The sequence below is a fragment of the Urocampus carinirostris genome, chromosome 8 (assembly GCF_059441175.1).
Source record: "Urocampus carinirostris isolate Australia breed hairy pipefish chromosome 8, RoL_Ucar_1.0, whole genome shotgun sequence".
NCBI lineage: Eukaryota > Metazoa > Chordata > Actinopteri > Syngnathiformes > Syngnathidae > Urocampus > Urocampus carinirostris.
Genome location: NC_142356.1, coordinates 4,674,952 through 4,689,482, shown reverse-complemented (window position 1 = coordinate 4,689,482; position 14,531 = coordinate 4,674,952). Strand labels below are relative to the sequence as shown.

General features: G+C 41.1%; 2 protein-coding genes across 4 annotated transcripts in view; one reads left to right on the top strand and one right to left on the bottom strand.

Moving 5' to 3' along the window:
* Nucleotides 1-14,531, bottom strand: part of ctnna2 (catenin (cadherin-associated protein), alpha 2) — a 557,688-nt gene that overhangs the window by 253,491 nt on the left and 289,666 nt on the right. The gene's annotated exons all lie outside the window — the stretch shown is intronic.
* On the top strand, nt 2,572-6,013 carry lrrtm1 (leucine rich repeat transmembrane neuronal 1). The gene has a single exon (XM_088341401.1). It carries the CDS (start codon nt 3,586-3,588, stop codon nt 5,152-5,154), a length of 1,569 nt encoding a protein of 522 aa, XP_088197527.1. The 5' UTR covers nt 2,572-3,585; the 3' UTR covers nt 5,155-6,013.

The following is a 14,531-nucleotide window of genomic DNA, read 5'->3' as shown; positions in this document are numbered from 1 at the left end:
CGTTCAATAATAATGTGCAACCATGGTCCTCTTATATCCGTCAGTGTAGTAAATCCAGGAGAGTCAAATATTTACAAATACAGTACAGAATAGTAAAATACTGTTTTCTCTATGCCGTCAACCAAACATGCTATTCACATTCATCCTTTTCGGCGAATTACAGGCTTTGTTTTGCCCCTTTAGCCTATGCAAGCCTGTAAATGATAAAAAGGATCCTCCCCCTTTACCTCTGAATAACTTTAGCCAATAGTGATCGATTCAAGTGATGATTGACACATCGGTTAGCCAATGAAACGCTGGTATATAAATCCCAGCATACACTGCGGACTACTTCGCGTTCGGGGTAAAATCTAGTCGGCAGCTGCAAGTTAGTTGCAAGACTTTGTGAATTAATATTGATCCATATATAAGGCGCACTGTATTATAAGGCGCATGGTCAGCTTTTGAAAAAAATAAAGGCTTTTAGGTGCGCCTTATAGTGCGGAAAATATGGTCGTTTATTTTGTCTTTTATTAGCATATTTGGTATCTGAGTAATCCAAAAGTAATTGAAAGTAATCCAGTTAAAGTAACCCTACCCAACCCTGGTTATAATCAGAAACACCATAGATAATTCTCTTCTTTTATTTTGAATTCAATTACAGATGTCGCAATACACACCCAGTGATTTTCCCCCACTTGCTGGTGTTTCTCCATTAGCAAGACATTAGTAGATGAACCACGATAACAATCAGACACGTGTTTCTTTTTTTAGCCACGTTCATTATAATCTCGCTCATGCCATCACACAAATTATTCCATGTTCTGAAAAAATAACATAAAAACGGAGGCTTAAATTCCATTCGCTGGATAAACGTCACTTTGCCACTGTAAATTCGTAAAGCTGTTCCCTCGCGGTGAGGTCAAAAGAGACAGACACTATTTGGCTGGATGAATTAATGGGAGGGGGATTAAATGGTGGAAGGGGGATCCATTAAAGTACTTGGTTTTAACTATTGGCCTGGAATTCAAAGAAAAAAATGAGGCCCCCGAATCGATATGAAAGTTAAAGGGACAGTGTGAATTTTTCACAATTTAACGCCGCTGTATTGGGTCGTGCGAATGAATAGAAGCGCTAAAAAACACAGGAATACGAACTACGGAGACTCACAGTGACCAAACAGGTCCATCTTTATGTCTGTTTTTACCCTTAGGCTTTTGCAAAAAAAATAAAAACACAAAGAAAGAATGAAAACGAAATAAAGAATGGGAAAGGGAACAAAAGAAGAAGTAAAGAAAACAATGAGGAAAAGAAAATGAAGAAAAGGAAAACACAAAGAACATGAAGTAAAAGATAAAATGACGAGAAAAGAAAAGAGAAAAAGGGAAAAGGAAAATAAAGGTAACAATAGAAAGAAAGAAAAGAAAAAATAAGCTGAATACATAAATGAAAGAAGGAATGAAAGACATTAAAAAGGATAAAAGGGAAAACTAAAGAAATATGATAAAGGAAAAAACAATACAAAAGAAGGAAAGCAAGAAGGGGGGACGTTAAAATGGAGGAAAGGGAAAAAAACAATAAAAATAAAAAAAAAACAATACTTAATTAGGAAACCAAGAAGGGGCAAGGGAGAAGAAAAACCAAAAAGATAAGACAAAAAAGAAAAAATATACCAAACACAAAATGAATAACACAATGAAGGAGATACTTCTTTTTTACCTGTGTTTTCTTGTTTTTTTCTCTTTATTCATTTTTGTTTTATTTAGTTTCTTTTGTTCATAGATTTGCACTTCTTTTTTCATACTTTTTATTCTTTGCCCCTCTTTTTTCTCCTTTAATTTATTCCCTTTGTTTTGTATCTGCTATTTACCAGCTTGTTTATTTATTTATTTTCTCTATTTTTATCTTTTTTTGTTATTATTATTATTATTTACTTATTCCATCACTTTTTTCCATTTATTTTCCCTGATATTATTTTCTCCGTGTGTTTCTTTTTCCTAAATTTTTCTTCTTTTTAGCTTGTTTTCTTATTTTGTCTGTGGTTTCCTTTTTTCCCTTTTTATTGTATTTTTTTTTTTTTTTTCATACAGTAAAATTGAGGACCATATGTTTGCTGAAGTACTGCTAAAAGTGTACTATCTGAGTGTTAATTTAACACTGATTATTTAAGCCTAGTCGGGAAAAGTGTCAGTGGGTAAACCTGACACTACCTCAGTGAACATGTGGTACTCATCTACGAGTGTTAAATTGACACTGTTTTGTTTTTTTATTATACATTGCCTTGATTTTTTTTTTTATTTATTATTTTTTTTTTTTTGCTTTATTTTACACTTTTGAAGTCATTCCAAGCATACTGTCGCATGACAATTTATAATATATGCATTACAACACACAAAACTCAACCAACAATCTAAAGAGCCATTTGGGAGCCAAAAGAGCCATTTGGGAGCCAAAAGAGCCGGTTTTTGAAAAGAGACGGAATTCCCATCACTGGTATGAAGAGAAAGGAGGGTGTACAACCAAGTGAGTGAGCAATCAAAGCAGAGAGAGAGAGAGAGAGAGAGAGCGCCCTCGGAAATGTGAGTGTCTTACGACACTCAGTGAACAGCCGGCGTTTCTGCATGCGCCGCCAGTGCACCGGTTATGCTGCTGGGGACTGCTCGCTCCTTTGCTTCCCCTATTTACCGCCCACCGGCGTTCACCTCCGGCACCCGCAGAACAAGAAAAAGGGACCCAAAAGCAGGGATGCGAGAAACCACTGCTGTTTTCTTTTCTTTCTTTTTTTCTTTTTTTTAAATGAGATGGAATCACTAAGAAACCAGCGAACTGGTCTCACCTCCTTTTAAACTGATTCAATAATATATTTCCGATCAAGCATGATGGACCGCTCGGAAAGGATTTAAACCCGACGAGTTTGATTGCTTCGGAGATGGGCATAGAATGCATCCCGAAGGACCTGCTGAAACTTAAGTAGGAGGGAAAAAAAAGAAAAAAAAAAAAGGAGGAAAGACATTTGAAACAATGTACTCTTCCCCTCATTGCTGCAGAGGACTGCGGAGAAGCTGAGGAGAGCCAGCTCATGCATGCAGACCGAAAAGGGGGAACTTGCGCCTCGGATTGCCTTTCGGCTTTCACTTGAGGAGAACTAAGACATTGTCCGCCTGCCAAGGATCTGGTGTCCACTGAAAAGAGAGGAGGGAGGGGGGCATGGTGAATTTGTACCACAGTGGGGTCCTTTTTAGATCGCCACATAATTAGTGTCGAGCACAAAAGCGAAATGCTGAATAGAGATTGTCAGCTTTTGGAGAACGGTGAGTAGGAACCCTGAGATCAATCCATCGGGAGGTTTATATTTGTTTGGATTTTCAAGTACCTTCTGTGGTTTTCGTCTCCACCCGCCGTTTGATGTAGATCATTAACCGAGAGACTTCATGTCATGCTATCCGGACAAGGATTTGCTCAAATGCCGGAATAAGAAAGATTAAAAAGGGAAGGAGAAACGAGAAGAAGACATCGTGAAGGAAATGTGCTGCGTATGATAAGTGGACAAACGGTATCCAGAGTGGATGGACATTTGCTTGGCGATACCCCTGGATATTCACGCCGATGGATTTCCTTTTAATCGGACTGTATCTCAAGTGGCCGGTGAAGAAGCCCCCTGGGTTGATACTGTGTTCGTTGGGGATTTTTTTGAGAATGCTCCCCACGGGGGAGGGGGTCTGCCCCAGACTGTGCCGCTGCGACAGCAAGCTGCTCTACTGCGAGGGTTTGAACCTGACGGATATCCCCCAGAACCTCAGTAGCGCTATGGGGTTGTCCATGAGGGAGAACAACTTGACTGAACTACGCGAAGGCCAACTGAACGGTCTGTCGCAGCTTACTTGGCTCTACCTGGATCACAACAACATAGACGTGGTGGAGGAGGCCGCCTTTGAAAAGCTGCGGCGGGTCAAGGAACTGGATCTGAGCAGCAACCGGATCGAGAACCTGCCCAACGGTACCTTCAGGCCCCTCCCCAACCTGCGCATCCTGGACGTCTCGTACAACAGGCTGCAGGCCCTGGAGCCCGACCTGTTTCACGGCCTTAGGAAGCTCACCAATCTGCACTTGCGTTACAACGCTCTCAAGTTGGTACCGGTAAGGATTTTCCAAGACTGCCGTAGCATGCAGTTCCTGGACCTGGGATACAACCAACTTCAGAGCCTGGCGCGGAACTCCTTCGCCGGACTCTTCAAATTGACCGAGTTGCATCTGGAGCACAACGAGCTGGTCAAAGTCAACCTGGCCCACTTCCCTCGACTGATCTCACTACGTACGCTCTACATGCACAACAATCGGGCCACCATTGTTGTCAACACCCTGGAATGGACGTGGGATTTCTTGGACAAGATCGACTTGTCCTCCAACGAAATCGAGTACATCGAGCCCCACGTTTTCGAGAGCGCGCCTAACCTCAAGGTGCTGATGCTGGATTCCAATCGCCTGACTTCGGTGGACCGGCGAATATTGGATTCCTGGTCCTCCCTGAACAGCATCACCCTGGGCGGGAACGACTGGGAGTGCAGCCGGAACGTTTGTGCCTTGGCCTCCTGGCTGAGTGCCTTTCAGGGGCAACGGGACACCTCGCTGCAGTGCTCCAGCCCGGACACCGCCCAAGGCGAGGATGTCCTGGACGCAGTGTATGCTTTCCAGCTCTGTGAAGACCCCCCCCTGGAAGTAACCTCGGCCGGCCTGCACGCCTCCACCAGGGATCTGGCTCTAGGCGGTTCCGTGTTCCTAGGTCCCTTCACCCCCAACCCTTACGACGGCGAGGGCGCCGAATCCACCGGTTCCTACACCGTCGCAGTTGGCTACGACGACCTGGAGAGCACCATGCAGATCCACAAGGTGGTCACCGGCACCATGGCACTTATCTTCTCCTTCCTCATCATCGTTCTCATGTTGTACGTGTCCTGGAAGTGCTTTCCGGCCGGAATACGGCAGCTGAGGCAGTGTTTCAGCAGTCAGCGTCGCAAACAGAAGCAAAAGCAAAACATACAGCAGATGGCGACCATTTCCACACCGGAGTACTACGTTGACTATAAGCCCAACCATATTGAAGGAGCTCTGGTCATCATCAACGAATACGGTTCCTGCACTTGCCAACAGCAACCTTCTCGGGAATGTGAGGTGTGACCGGCACGTTGACACTTTGTTGAATTGACTATCAGCTTTCTTCTTTTCTTCGGACCACCGCAAAGAAGGAATTACATGTATATTTTGGCCACGTTCTACGAAGCTTCTCACTGTGAGTTTGCTACATGCAGCCGATCATTTTTCGCTGTGGATTCCCTGCTCTTTTATTTACGGAGTCGAGGCCACTATTCAAAATGGACGTGGGGGCTTTTGGGGACCTGTTGATATCATAACCACACCCCTGAGAGGAATACGTTGCACACCCTGCCCAACCGACTGATGGATATTTTAGCTTTAAGGTGTCTTTCTACTACGTGACATGTACTTAAGACGTGGACATAAAGATACACACATATAAACCATGGGAGGGAAAAAAAGGAAAAAACATTTGTAATATTGTAAACAAGGATCTACCATATATAAAACATATTTAAGTTGGATTCAAAATGTAAAAAGACATCTATGTGTAAAAAATGTTTCCAAAAATGTGCAACTGTGGATAAAACCAATCATTTTTCTTTTGGAAGCTCCGAAAAAAAAGTTCCAATAAACAAATTGCTATTTACAGTGACATAGTTTGTATGTCATATAAGAAAGGCAGTACGGTTGAAAAAAAAAAGGAACATAGCTAATCAACAACAAGAAACGGATACATCATGTACGTCCATGACCTTTCTTGATTTTATTCTATTTTAAGTCACTCGTGTGGTGCTTTCTGATTCACGGTGTTGATTCACGGGCATTTGTTTGCTTTGGAAAGTTTCTTGACCACTTTTGAGATTTTGATCAGTTGGCGCACTTTCATACGAGAATATCTGTGTACCATCAAAGTAAAGAAGGCAGAATGTCTAAGCAAAAATCAGTGTCACTCATTGCTTCTTATTGTTTTGACTTTCGATGGTTGGGGTCACAGAATCAATCTCATCTCATTAGCTGCACCGCTTATCCTCAGTAGGGTCGCGGGGGTGCTGGAGCCCATCCCAGCCATCATCGGGCAGTGGGCAGGGCACACAGGGAGAGACAACTCGCTCGCTCATTCACGGCTAGGGACAATTTGGACCGGCCAATCCACCTGAAATGCATGTCTTTGGAAAGTGGGAGGAACCCGGAGTGCCCGGAGGAAACCCACGCAGGCACGGGGAGAGCATACAAACTCCGCACAGGAAGTCCGGTAGCTGGATTTGAACCCACACAGAAGGTTCCCAAGACCTTAGAACTGTGCTGCACACGCGCTAACCACTGCTGCCCAAACAGAACAAATGATTCTGAAAAAAATTGAACTAATTTGTGTTTTAGATGTAAATTAAATATTTGTTTTCACGTTTAAATTCGTGTAATATTGCTTAGTATCACACAAATCTGAGAGAGGTGTTGGCCAAAAACCTGAGCTATCCCTTAGAGATCTAGACTCTCCCTTAGAGACAAGGTGAGAAGCTCAGTCATCCTGGAGGGACTCTATGTAGAACCACTGCTCCACCACATTAAGAGGAGCCAGTTGAGGTGGCTCGGGCATCTGATAAGGATGCCTCCTGGGTGAGCTTTTTCAGGTGTTCATGTAAATGTGTGGCGTTGCCACTGGATCATTCCACTTTAGTATACAAATAACACCTGGCATTGTCCTTTTCTGTAGTTGAAAAATAGACTGGATGTCCCACCAGCAGGAGGCCCCAGGGATGACCCAGTACACGCTGGAGAGACTATGTCTCCAGGCTGGTCTGGGAACGCTTCGGGATCCCGTCGGATGAGCTGGAAGTAGCTGGGGATCGGGAGGTCTGGGCTTCCTTGTTAAGGCTGCTGCCCCATGACCCGACCCCGGATAAGCGGAATATAATAGATGGATGGATGGATGGTCTTGGCCAATCAAAGATCAGAATGATAATTGCTAACAACGTAGTGGATTAGACGTCAAACTACAGTGTAAACATAGAAGAAAATACTTAAAAAAAAAAAAAAAATGAAAGAAAGATTATTGGGGTATATAGGCAATATTTACAAGGTAATGCTAAGTTAAGGGGTTGGCGATAATGGAAATTGCATAGGGTAGTATCCCTTAATACGATCTGATACCGATATGTTTTGCCTGGAAACAAAATTAAATGAATTATGATAGAACCCTTCCTCCCTTTATAATAACAATAAACATATAATTGTAATATATAACTCTAAAACTAGTATCAAAAGTAAATATTCCTATTACACATCAGAACAAAGAGTCAAACCAAAATCGGCAATGTAATAAAAGTACTGTAAAAGAATGTCAACAACTAGCGTATACATCTGTAATATTTTCACAATAAAGTCAGTAAGCAGCCCTTTTTGGTCAGTTGCCATGGTGATGACATATTCAAAGATATTCGTTCAGTAACATGTTTACATATTTTGGTTCCAGCTCGTGGCTCTCAGCTGGGTGAGCTTTTTTAGGTGTTCATGTAAATGTGTGGTGTTGCCACTGTATCATTCCACTTTACTATACAAATAACACCTGGTATTTTCCTTTTCTGTAGTTGAAAAAGAGTTCAAGCCACACTTCCCGTTTGCCTCTATCAATTTTAGATCCATCTGGCTGTCCGATAAATATCTGTTGCCCTCTCTTTTGCCTGGCAGGCTGGATGCGCCTAGCAAGCCAGTTGACATGTAGGGAGAAAAGCTAGTCAAGTAGTCATTAAAGTGTGTCTGTCAGTCACCCACTCAGGCTTAAATTAAGAGATTGGCAGACTCTGGATGAGAGCGAGAGAGATAGGGAGAGAGAGAGAGGGGGGGGGGGGGGGGGGGGCACTATCTACGCCAGGGGTGTCAAACTCATTTTAACTCAGGGGCCACATGATAGAACAAACATTCTGTCGGTGGCCGGACGAGTAGATTAAAGAGAAAGAAAAAGAGAGATAAAGAAATAAGATAAAGAGGGAGGGGAAAGGAGAGAGGGCGGGACAAAGAAAGAGAGAGAGGGAGAGAGTGTGAGAAACAAAATAGATAAAAAGAGAAGTCGTGAGAGAGGGGCAAAGAAAGGGAGCGGAAAAAAGAAATCCAAAGAGAAATAGAAAGACAGAAGGAGAGAAAAAAGAAAATAAATCGCGAAGGGTAGGAAGAGAGAAAGAGAAAAGAGACAAAAGGATAAAAGGAAGTTAAAAGAAGTTAAAAAGACACAGAGGGAGAAAGAGACAAAGAGCAACAAAGGAAGAGAAAAAGAGACACAGAGAGTGGGAGAAAAGGGGTGGAGAGAGAGTGGGAGAAAAGGGGTGGAGGGAGAAAGAGAGAGAGAGAGAGAGAGAGAGAAAGAGAAAGAAAGAAAGAAAGAAAGAAAGAAAGAAATGAAAAAATGAAATGAAATGATCTGCATTTATATAGCGCTTTTCAAGTCAATGACTTCCCAAAGCGCTTTACAATGTGCTCCACATTTCCCAATAGCGACCTTGCAGCCATGTAATTGTATTAGGGGTTCAGTGTCTTACCCAAGGACACTTCGACATGTAACACGGACAAGCCGGGATTCGAACTGGGATCCCTTGATCCCAAGACGAGCGCTCTACCTCCTGAGCTACTGCCGAAAGAAAGAGAGAGAGAGAGAGAGAGAGAGAGAGAGAGAGAGAGAGAGAGAGAGAGAGAGAGAGAGAGAGAGAGAGAGAGAGAGAGAGAGAGAGAGAGAGAGAAATATAAGTACAGTGTCTTTGTTCGAGGCACCTTTCTTTTGCAACATCAAGTTGACATATTTCAACCTGCAGCTTGTTTTCCTCTTGCGCTTCTCTGAGTTTTGTCTCGCGGGCCGGATTCAATCCCTCAGCGGGCCTGATTTGGCCCGCGGGCCGCCTGTTTGACACCTGTGATCTACGCAAATAAAGTGTCAATTTAAAAACAAAATGGTGCAAGAGCAAAGTATCAATCAATGCTTAGTATCAATAATATTGATATTTGGATCGATCCGCCACCCCATAATTAACTTGTTTAAATGTATTGGTCCCCTTGGAGGCATTCACTTCCACCAACAGTACCAGGGGAAAACAACAGACTGGTTGGATGGGTCAGCAGGGCCTGTTGATTAGAAGGGTATTGGCAGAGGGGATCACTATAAGACATCAACACCAAATAATTATGCATGCCCAAGAACATTTCAAATTTAAACTTTGTATAATCAATAAGTAAAACAGGGGTGCTCATTACGGCCATTTTGATCTACCTGTAGATCCTAGTAGAAGTACAGGTAGATCACGGGAAACTGTGTTTAGTGCTTTGTATTTGCAGGGACACACAAATATAGCACGCTAGCAGACAATGTTCCGTGTAATTTTCCTTACGGGTCTGAACGTTCAGACAAAGTCGGTGAGCAACGCTTGAAACAACAGTGAGCAACGGCGATCCCAAGTGTGGCAACTGTCATGATCAAACATGTCCAAAACTTGACATCACGTTACATTTTGCTGAGTTTCCGGCAATGCAAAAAAAAATTGGCTTTTGAATGAATTGACTCATGTATTATTGCAAAGGTTGTACGGTCTACAAACGTCATTTGTTTTCATAAAAATTCTTTCACAAGATTTAATTTTCATTTTTTCCTGGTATCTTTTGTCGCTAACATATTTGGGGGCTTATTTAGTCGGTTGCACGATACACAACTGTATTTAATTACATTTTTTAGTGGAAGTACAATGTTGGCAACCCGATTGACTTGGTATCATTGGAAAATATTTGAATGCAACACAAACGTTTTCTTCTTTTTCCCCTGTTTTTTAATTCCTTTAATAAAATCTCAATGTGTTTATTTTTCCTAGCTGTTACTTTTGTCTTTTTGTTCTCTATTTCCTTTTTTTTTACAATGTTACTTTCTTTTCTTTTTTTCTGGCTTTTTTCTGAATTTTTCCTTCTTTTTCTCTTTCTTTTGTTTCTTTTTTTCAATTACTTTTGGATATATTCCAATACCAAATATGCTAATAAAAGACAAAAGAAATCAAATATGAATAAAATACCTAAATTTTGTGCAGGCTTGGGGAGTAACGGAATACATGGAACGGCAAAAATTATGCTGGCAAGCTGTTTGGATTTATTTTCAATTTGTTTCTGTCGCATCTGATGTTAGTTTTGCCGGAGATCGAATAGATCAAAGCCAGGAGAGAAAGCTTACCACGTGTTGTGAGTCATCATTTTATTCATATTTAGTTTCTTTTGTCTTTTATTAGCATATTTGGTATTGGAATATATCCAAAAGTAATTGAAAGTGATCAAATTAAAGTAACCCTACCCAACCCTGTATACAATAAATACTCAAAGACAGGCCAAAATATTTATAGTACAAATACTGTAAACATTCACTGTAGACCCTGAGAATATACCCATTATCTGTTCAAAACTGGGGATTACAGAGTACAAATGCAGTATGGTCGTTTTTTTAGTCTTTTATAGACTTGAGCTGGTACATTGGAGTGAGCAGGTGGATGCATAGGCAAAGGCAGGGTTGGGTAGGTTTACTTTAACTTGATTACTTTCAATTACTTTTGGATTACTCCAATACACTAATAAAAGACAAAATAAACTAAATATGGCAAAAATGATGTTGGCAAGCTGTTTGGATTTATTTTCATTTTGTTTCTGTCACATTTTTTGTTAGTTTTGCCGGAGATCAAAGAGACCAAAGCCAGGAGAGAAAGCTTACCACGTGTTGTGAGTCATCATTTGATTCATATTGAGTTTCTTTTGTCTTTTATTAGCATATTTGGTATTGGAGTCATCCAAAAGTCATTGAAAGTAATCAAGTTAAATTAACTCTACCCAACCCTGGTAAAGGTTTATTCCCTCACCCCTGACCACCCCTCGCAATTTCACTTTTCGAGCCTTATTTCAGATCAAAATCATATCCCAATTGTCTACCGTGCTTTAAAACTAAGGGAACAAATTATTATTTAGTAGGATTTTTTTTTTTTTTTTTTACAGTTTGAGATTTGAATTATTCAGGGAATCTCTTCTAATCAAGGAAAGAGACGATGTTTGATCTTTGCTAAAAGTAGGCCATCGGGAACATAATATTACACAAGATTTGTGTTTACCATTCCTTCAACGTGTTTCTTAAAACTCCCCTTACTTTTATAAGATAGTTATTTATCATGAGATTGAGTCAATTCCTCAGCCAATCACTGTTCTCCTTATTAAGCGATAATAAACATGACAAACATTGTGGCTCCTATTCACTCACAGCAAGACAGACTATGATATTAGCATGGTGACGTTAGCGTCAGCTACCGGTGACTGAGACGATCCGATTTTGGACCAAACTAGGTAAGACAAGATGGGTCTCACAAAAACAAATTTTATGTTTTTAATTCCCGTAGAAAAATGTTGTAATAATCAAAATCCATAGAAAATATGGGATACCATTCACATTGAGAAGTATTTGAAATGTATTGGAAACATGTGTTTGAATGATTAGCATTTCGAAAGTCCGTACTGTTAGCAATAGTCAGTACGGTTAGCAATCATTTTTTGGAACAGGGTTCAGTGGATCAGGAGGTAGAGCGCTCGTCTTGGGATCAAGAGATCGCAGTTCGAATCCCGGCTCCTCTGTGTTACATGTCGAAGTGTCCGTGGGTAAGACACTGAACCCCTAATACTCCCAATAAACAGGTTTGCGCCTTACATGGCTGCACGACCACTATTGTTTTTTTTTTGGGCGGCAGTGGCTCAGGAGGTAGAGCGCTCGTCTTGGGATCAAGAGATCGCAGTTCGAATTCCGGCTCCTTGAAATAGGTCCACTTGAGGTTAACAAAGCCAGGTGCCTCTCACAAACGCGGTACATGTGTTTCTCTCTCTCTAATCTCTCTCTCTCTCTCTCTCTCTCTCTCTTCCTCCATTTTTCTCTCACTCTCTCTATCTCTTTTTCTCTTTTTTTGTTCCGTTTTGTCTCTTTCTCTCTATGTCTTTTTACCTTCTTTTGCTCTCTCTTCATTTTTTCCTTTACACTCTCTCTCTCTCTTGCTTTCCCCTTCTGTCTTTCCCCTTTCTCTCTTTCTCTCCTTCTCTCTTCTCTCCTCTTTTTTTCTCATTCTATTTCTCTTTGGATTTAATTATTTCTCTTTCTTTCCACCTCTCTGACTATTTCTGTTTGTATTTCTTGTTTCTCACGCTCTCTTTCTCTCTCTCTGTCTCTTTTTCTCTCTTTCTCTTTTTGTCCCACCCTCTCTACCTTGCTCTCCCTATCTTTCTCTTATTTCTTTCTCTCTTTTATTTTCTTTCTCTCTACTCTACTAAACCAGCCCCCGAGAGAATGTTTGTTCTATCGTGTGGCCCCCGAGCTTAAATGAGTTTAACACCCATAGTCCCAAGTACATCATCAATTGTTTCAAAAGGTGTTTTAAAATCAGCTTAGGATTTTTTTTATATGTGAATCACTCAGTAAGCTCTTAAGCCCGAGCCCCAGCCAAAATCACCTCTCTTCCTCCTGAATCTTCACAAATGAAATATGAAAATGTGTGTTTGATTCGGGCTATGTCCTTAGCATCACATTAATTGGTCAGGCTCGGGCTGTGTTGGGCTTTAAAGGCAGGTCAGGTTGGGCTGAACTTTCTACGCCGTATCATACCGCTACTCGGTGCCCTAATGAAGGGGACAAATTTTAATAGTTGAGCCTATTTAACCCTTACTCCTAATAATGACAACTTGGTACTAACATAGTAATTACATAGTAAAGACATAGTAATACAGTGATAACGGTACTCGAACAGCTCAGTATTTATCCATTATCTGCACTGTTTATCCTCAGTAGGGTCGCGGGGGTGCTGGAGCCCATCCCAGCTATCTTCTTAGTGGGCAGGGGACACCCTAAACTGGTTGCCAGCCAGTCGCAAACCACACAGGGACAGACAATTAGGTATCATTCACACCTAGGGACAATTTGGGCCGGCCAATTAACCTGACATGCATGTTTTTGGAATGTGGGAGGAAACCGAAGTGCCCGGAATAAACCCACGCAAGCACGGGGAGAACATGCAAACTCCACACAGGAAGGTTCAATCTCATGACCTCAGCTACCCCAGCTCAGTATTTGACGCCCAAAAAATCAGTAATTTGCTGCGGTATTCGAACAAAGGATCGGAACTCAAACAAACTGAACACACCGGAAAACGTAATTTTCTGCATAATTGGTTAAGCGATCCAAGAATCGTGATTAGGACAAAAAATGGAACACACTCAAACATACCTGAACAAACCCAAACACAGATGAAGGTCTGGCAGAGATAGATGGCGTAGAATCTGGCCTACTGTTGCCCAGTTAGTGAGCATCAAGTTGCGAGTGATTGTCAGTCCGACATGTCGAAGTGTCCTTGGGTAAGACACTGAACCCCTAATACCCCCAATAAGCAGGTAACATGGCTTCAAGGCCGCTATTGGGAAATGTGGAGCACATTGTAAAGTGCTTTGGGAAGTCATTGACTTGAAAAAGGGCGATATAAATGCAGAACATTTCATTTCATCATGATTTTGTGTGTTTTATTGCCTATTGGACAAATGAGAACAACCATCAAAATGAATCCGGAAATTACTGGAAAATACAAGAATGGTATACAAGTGTGCGCCATCAAACCAATACTCAATAAATTATTGCGTACACATTCAAATTATGATTATTGTTTAGTTATTCGTGTTATGGGCATTTATGATGGTTTAGGTACACCTTGTATTCATATTATGTGTATTTTTTTGAATGTGTACTAAGTTATAAAATCAAATACCGTTACTTTATACAGGTAAAATTTTTCAGTACCAGACTAAATAGCCAACACCAATTCCAGACGGATTATTGTGAAGTACCAAGGTGTATGAGAAGGTATTTTGAGAAATGGAAATTAAAATGTACAGCGTTCTTGAGCCTAATCGACTGCCACTGTTATTATGCACATGTTTAGTAGTTATCATTCATATAGTGCTTGTTAATGTGACCTCTGTTTCGAAATTATTTAACTACTTGATGATTAGCTTTTAGCATTAATAAAAGTGTTCATTTTGAAAATATAATGAGTACCATATATGTCCGTGTATATAGCAATATTTTTCCCTATGTAAAATAAAACACTTTTTTAACTGTAAAGACTGATCAGTCGGAAAATATCAATCTTAAAACATAGGATGCAAGGGGAATCGAACCCGGTTGCGACTTTAAGAGCGCCGAACCCTAAACACTAGACCATCAATGCAATATTTATATAATTGTATCTTATTACGACACCATTTTTTGTTCACGGTACCATAGACAAATGTTAGAGAATGGAGAAAACAGAAAGTTGTTCAAAAGAATATGGTGTCAAGGGGCGGGGCCAGCTGGGCGCCATGACCACCGTGCAGGACATGACAGTTATACCCAAATAATTATGGTACTTTGAAATTGAAAAAAAAAACAA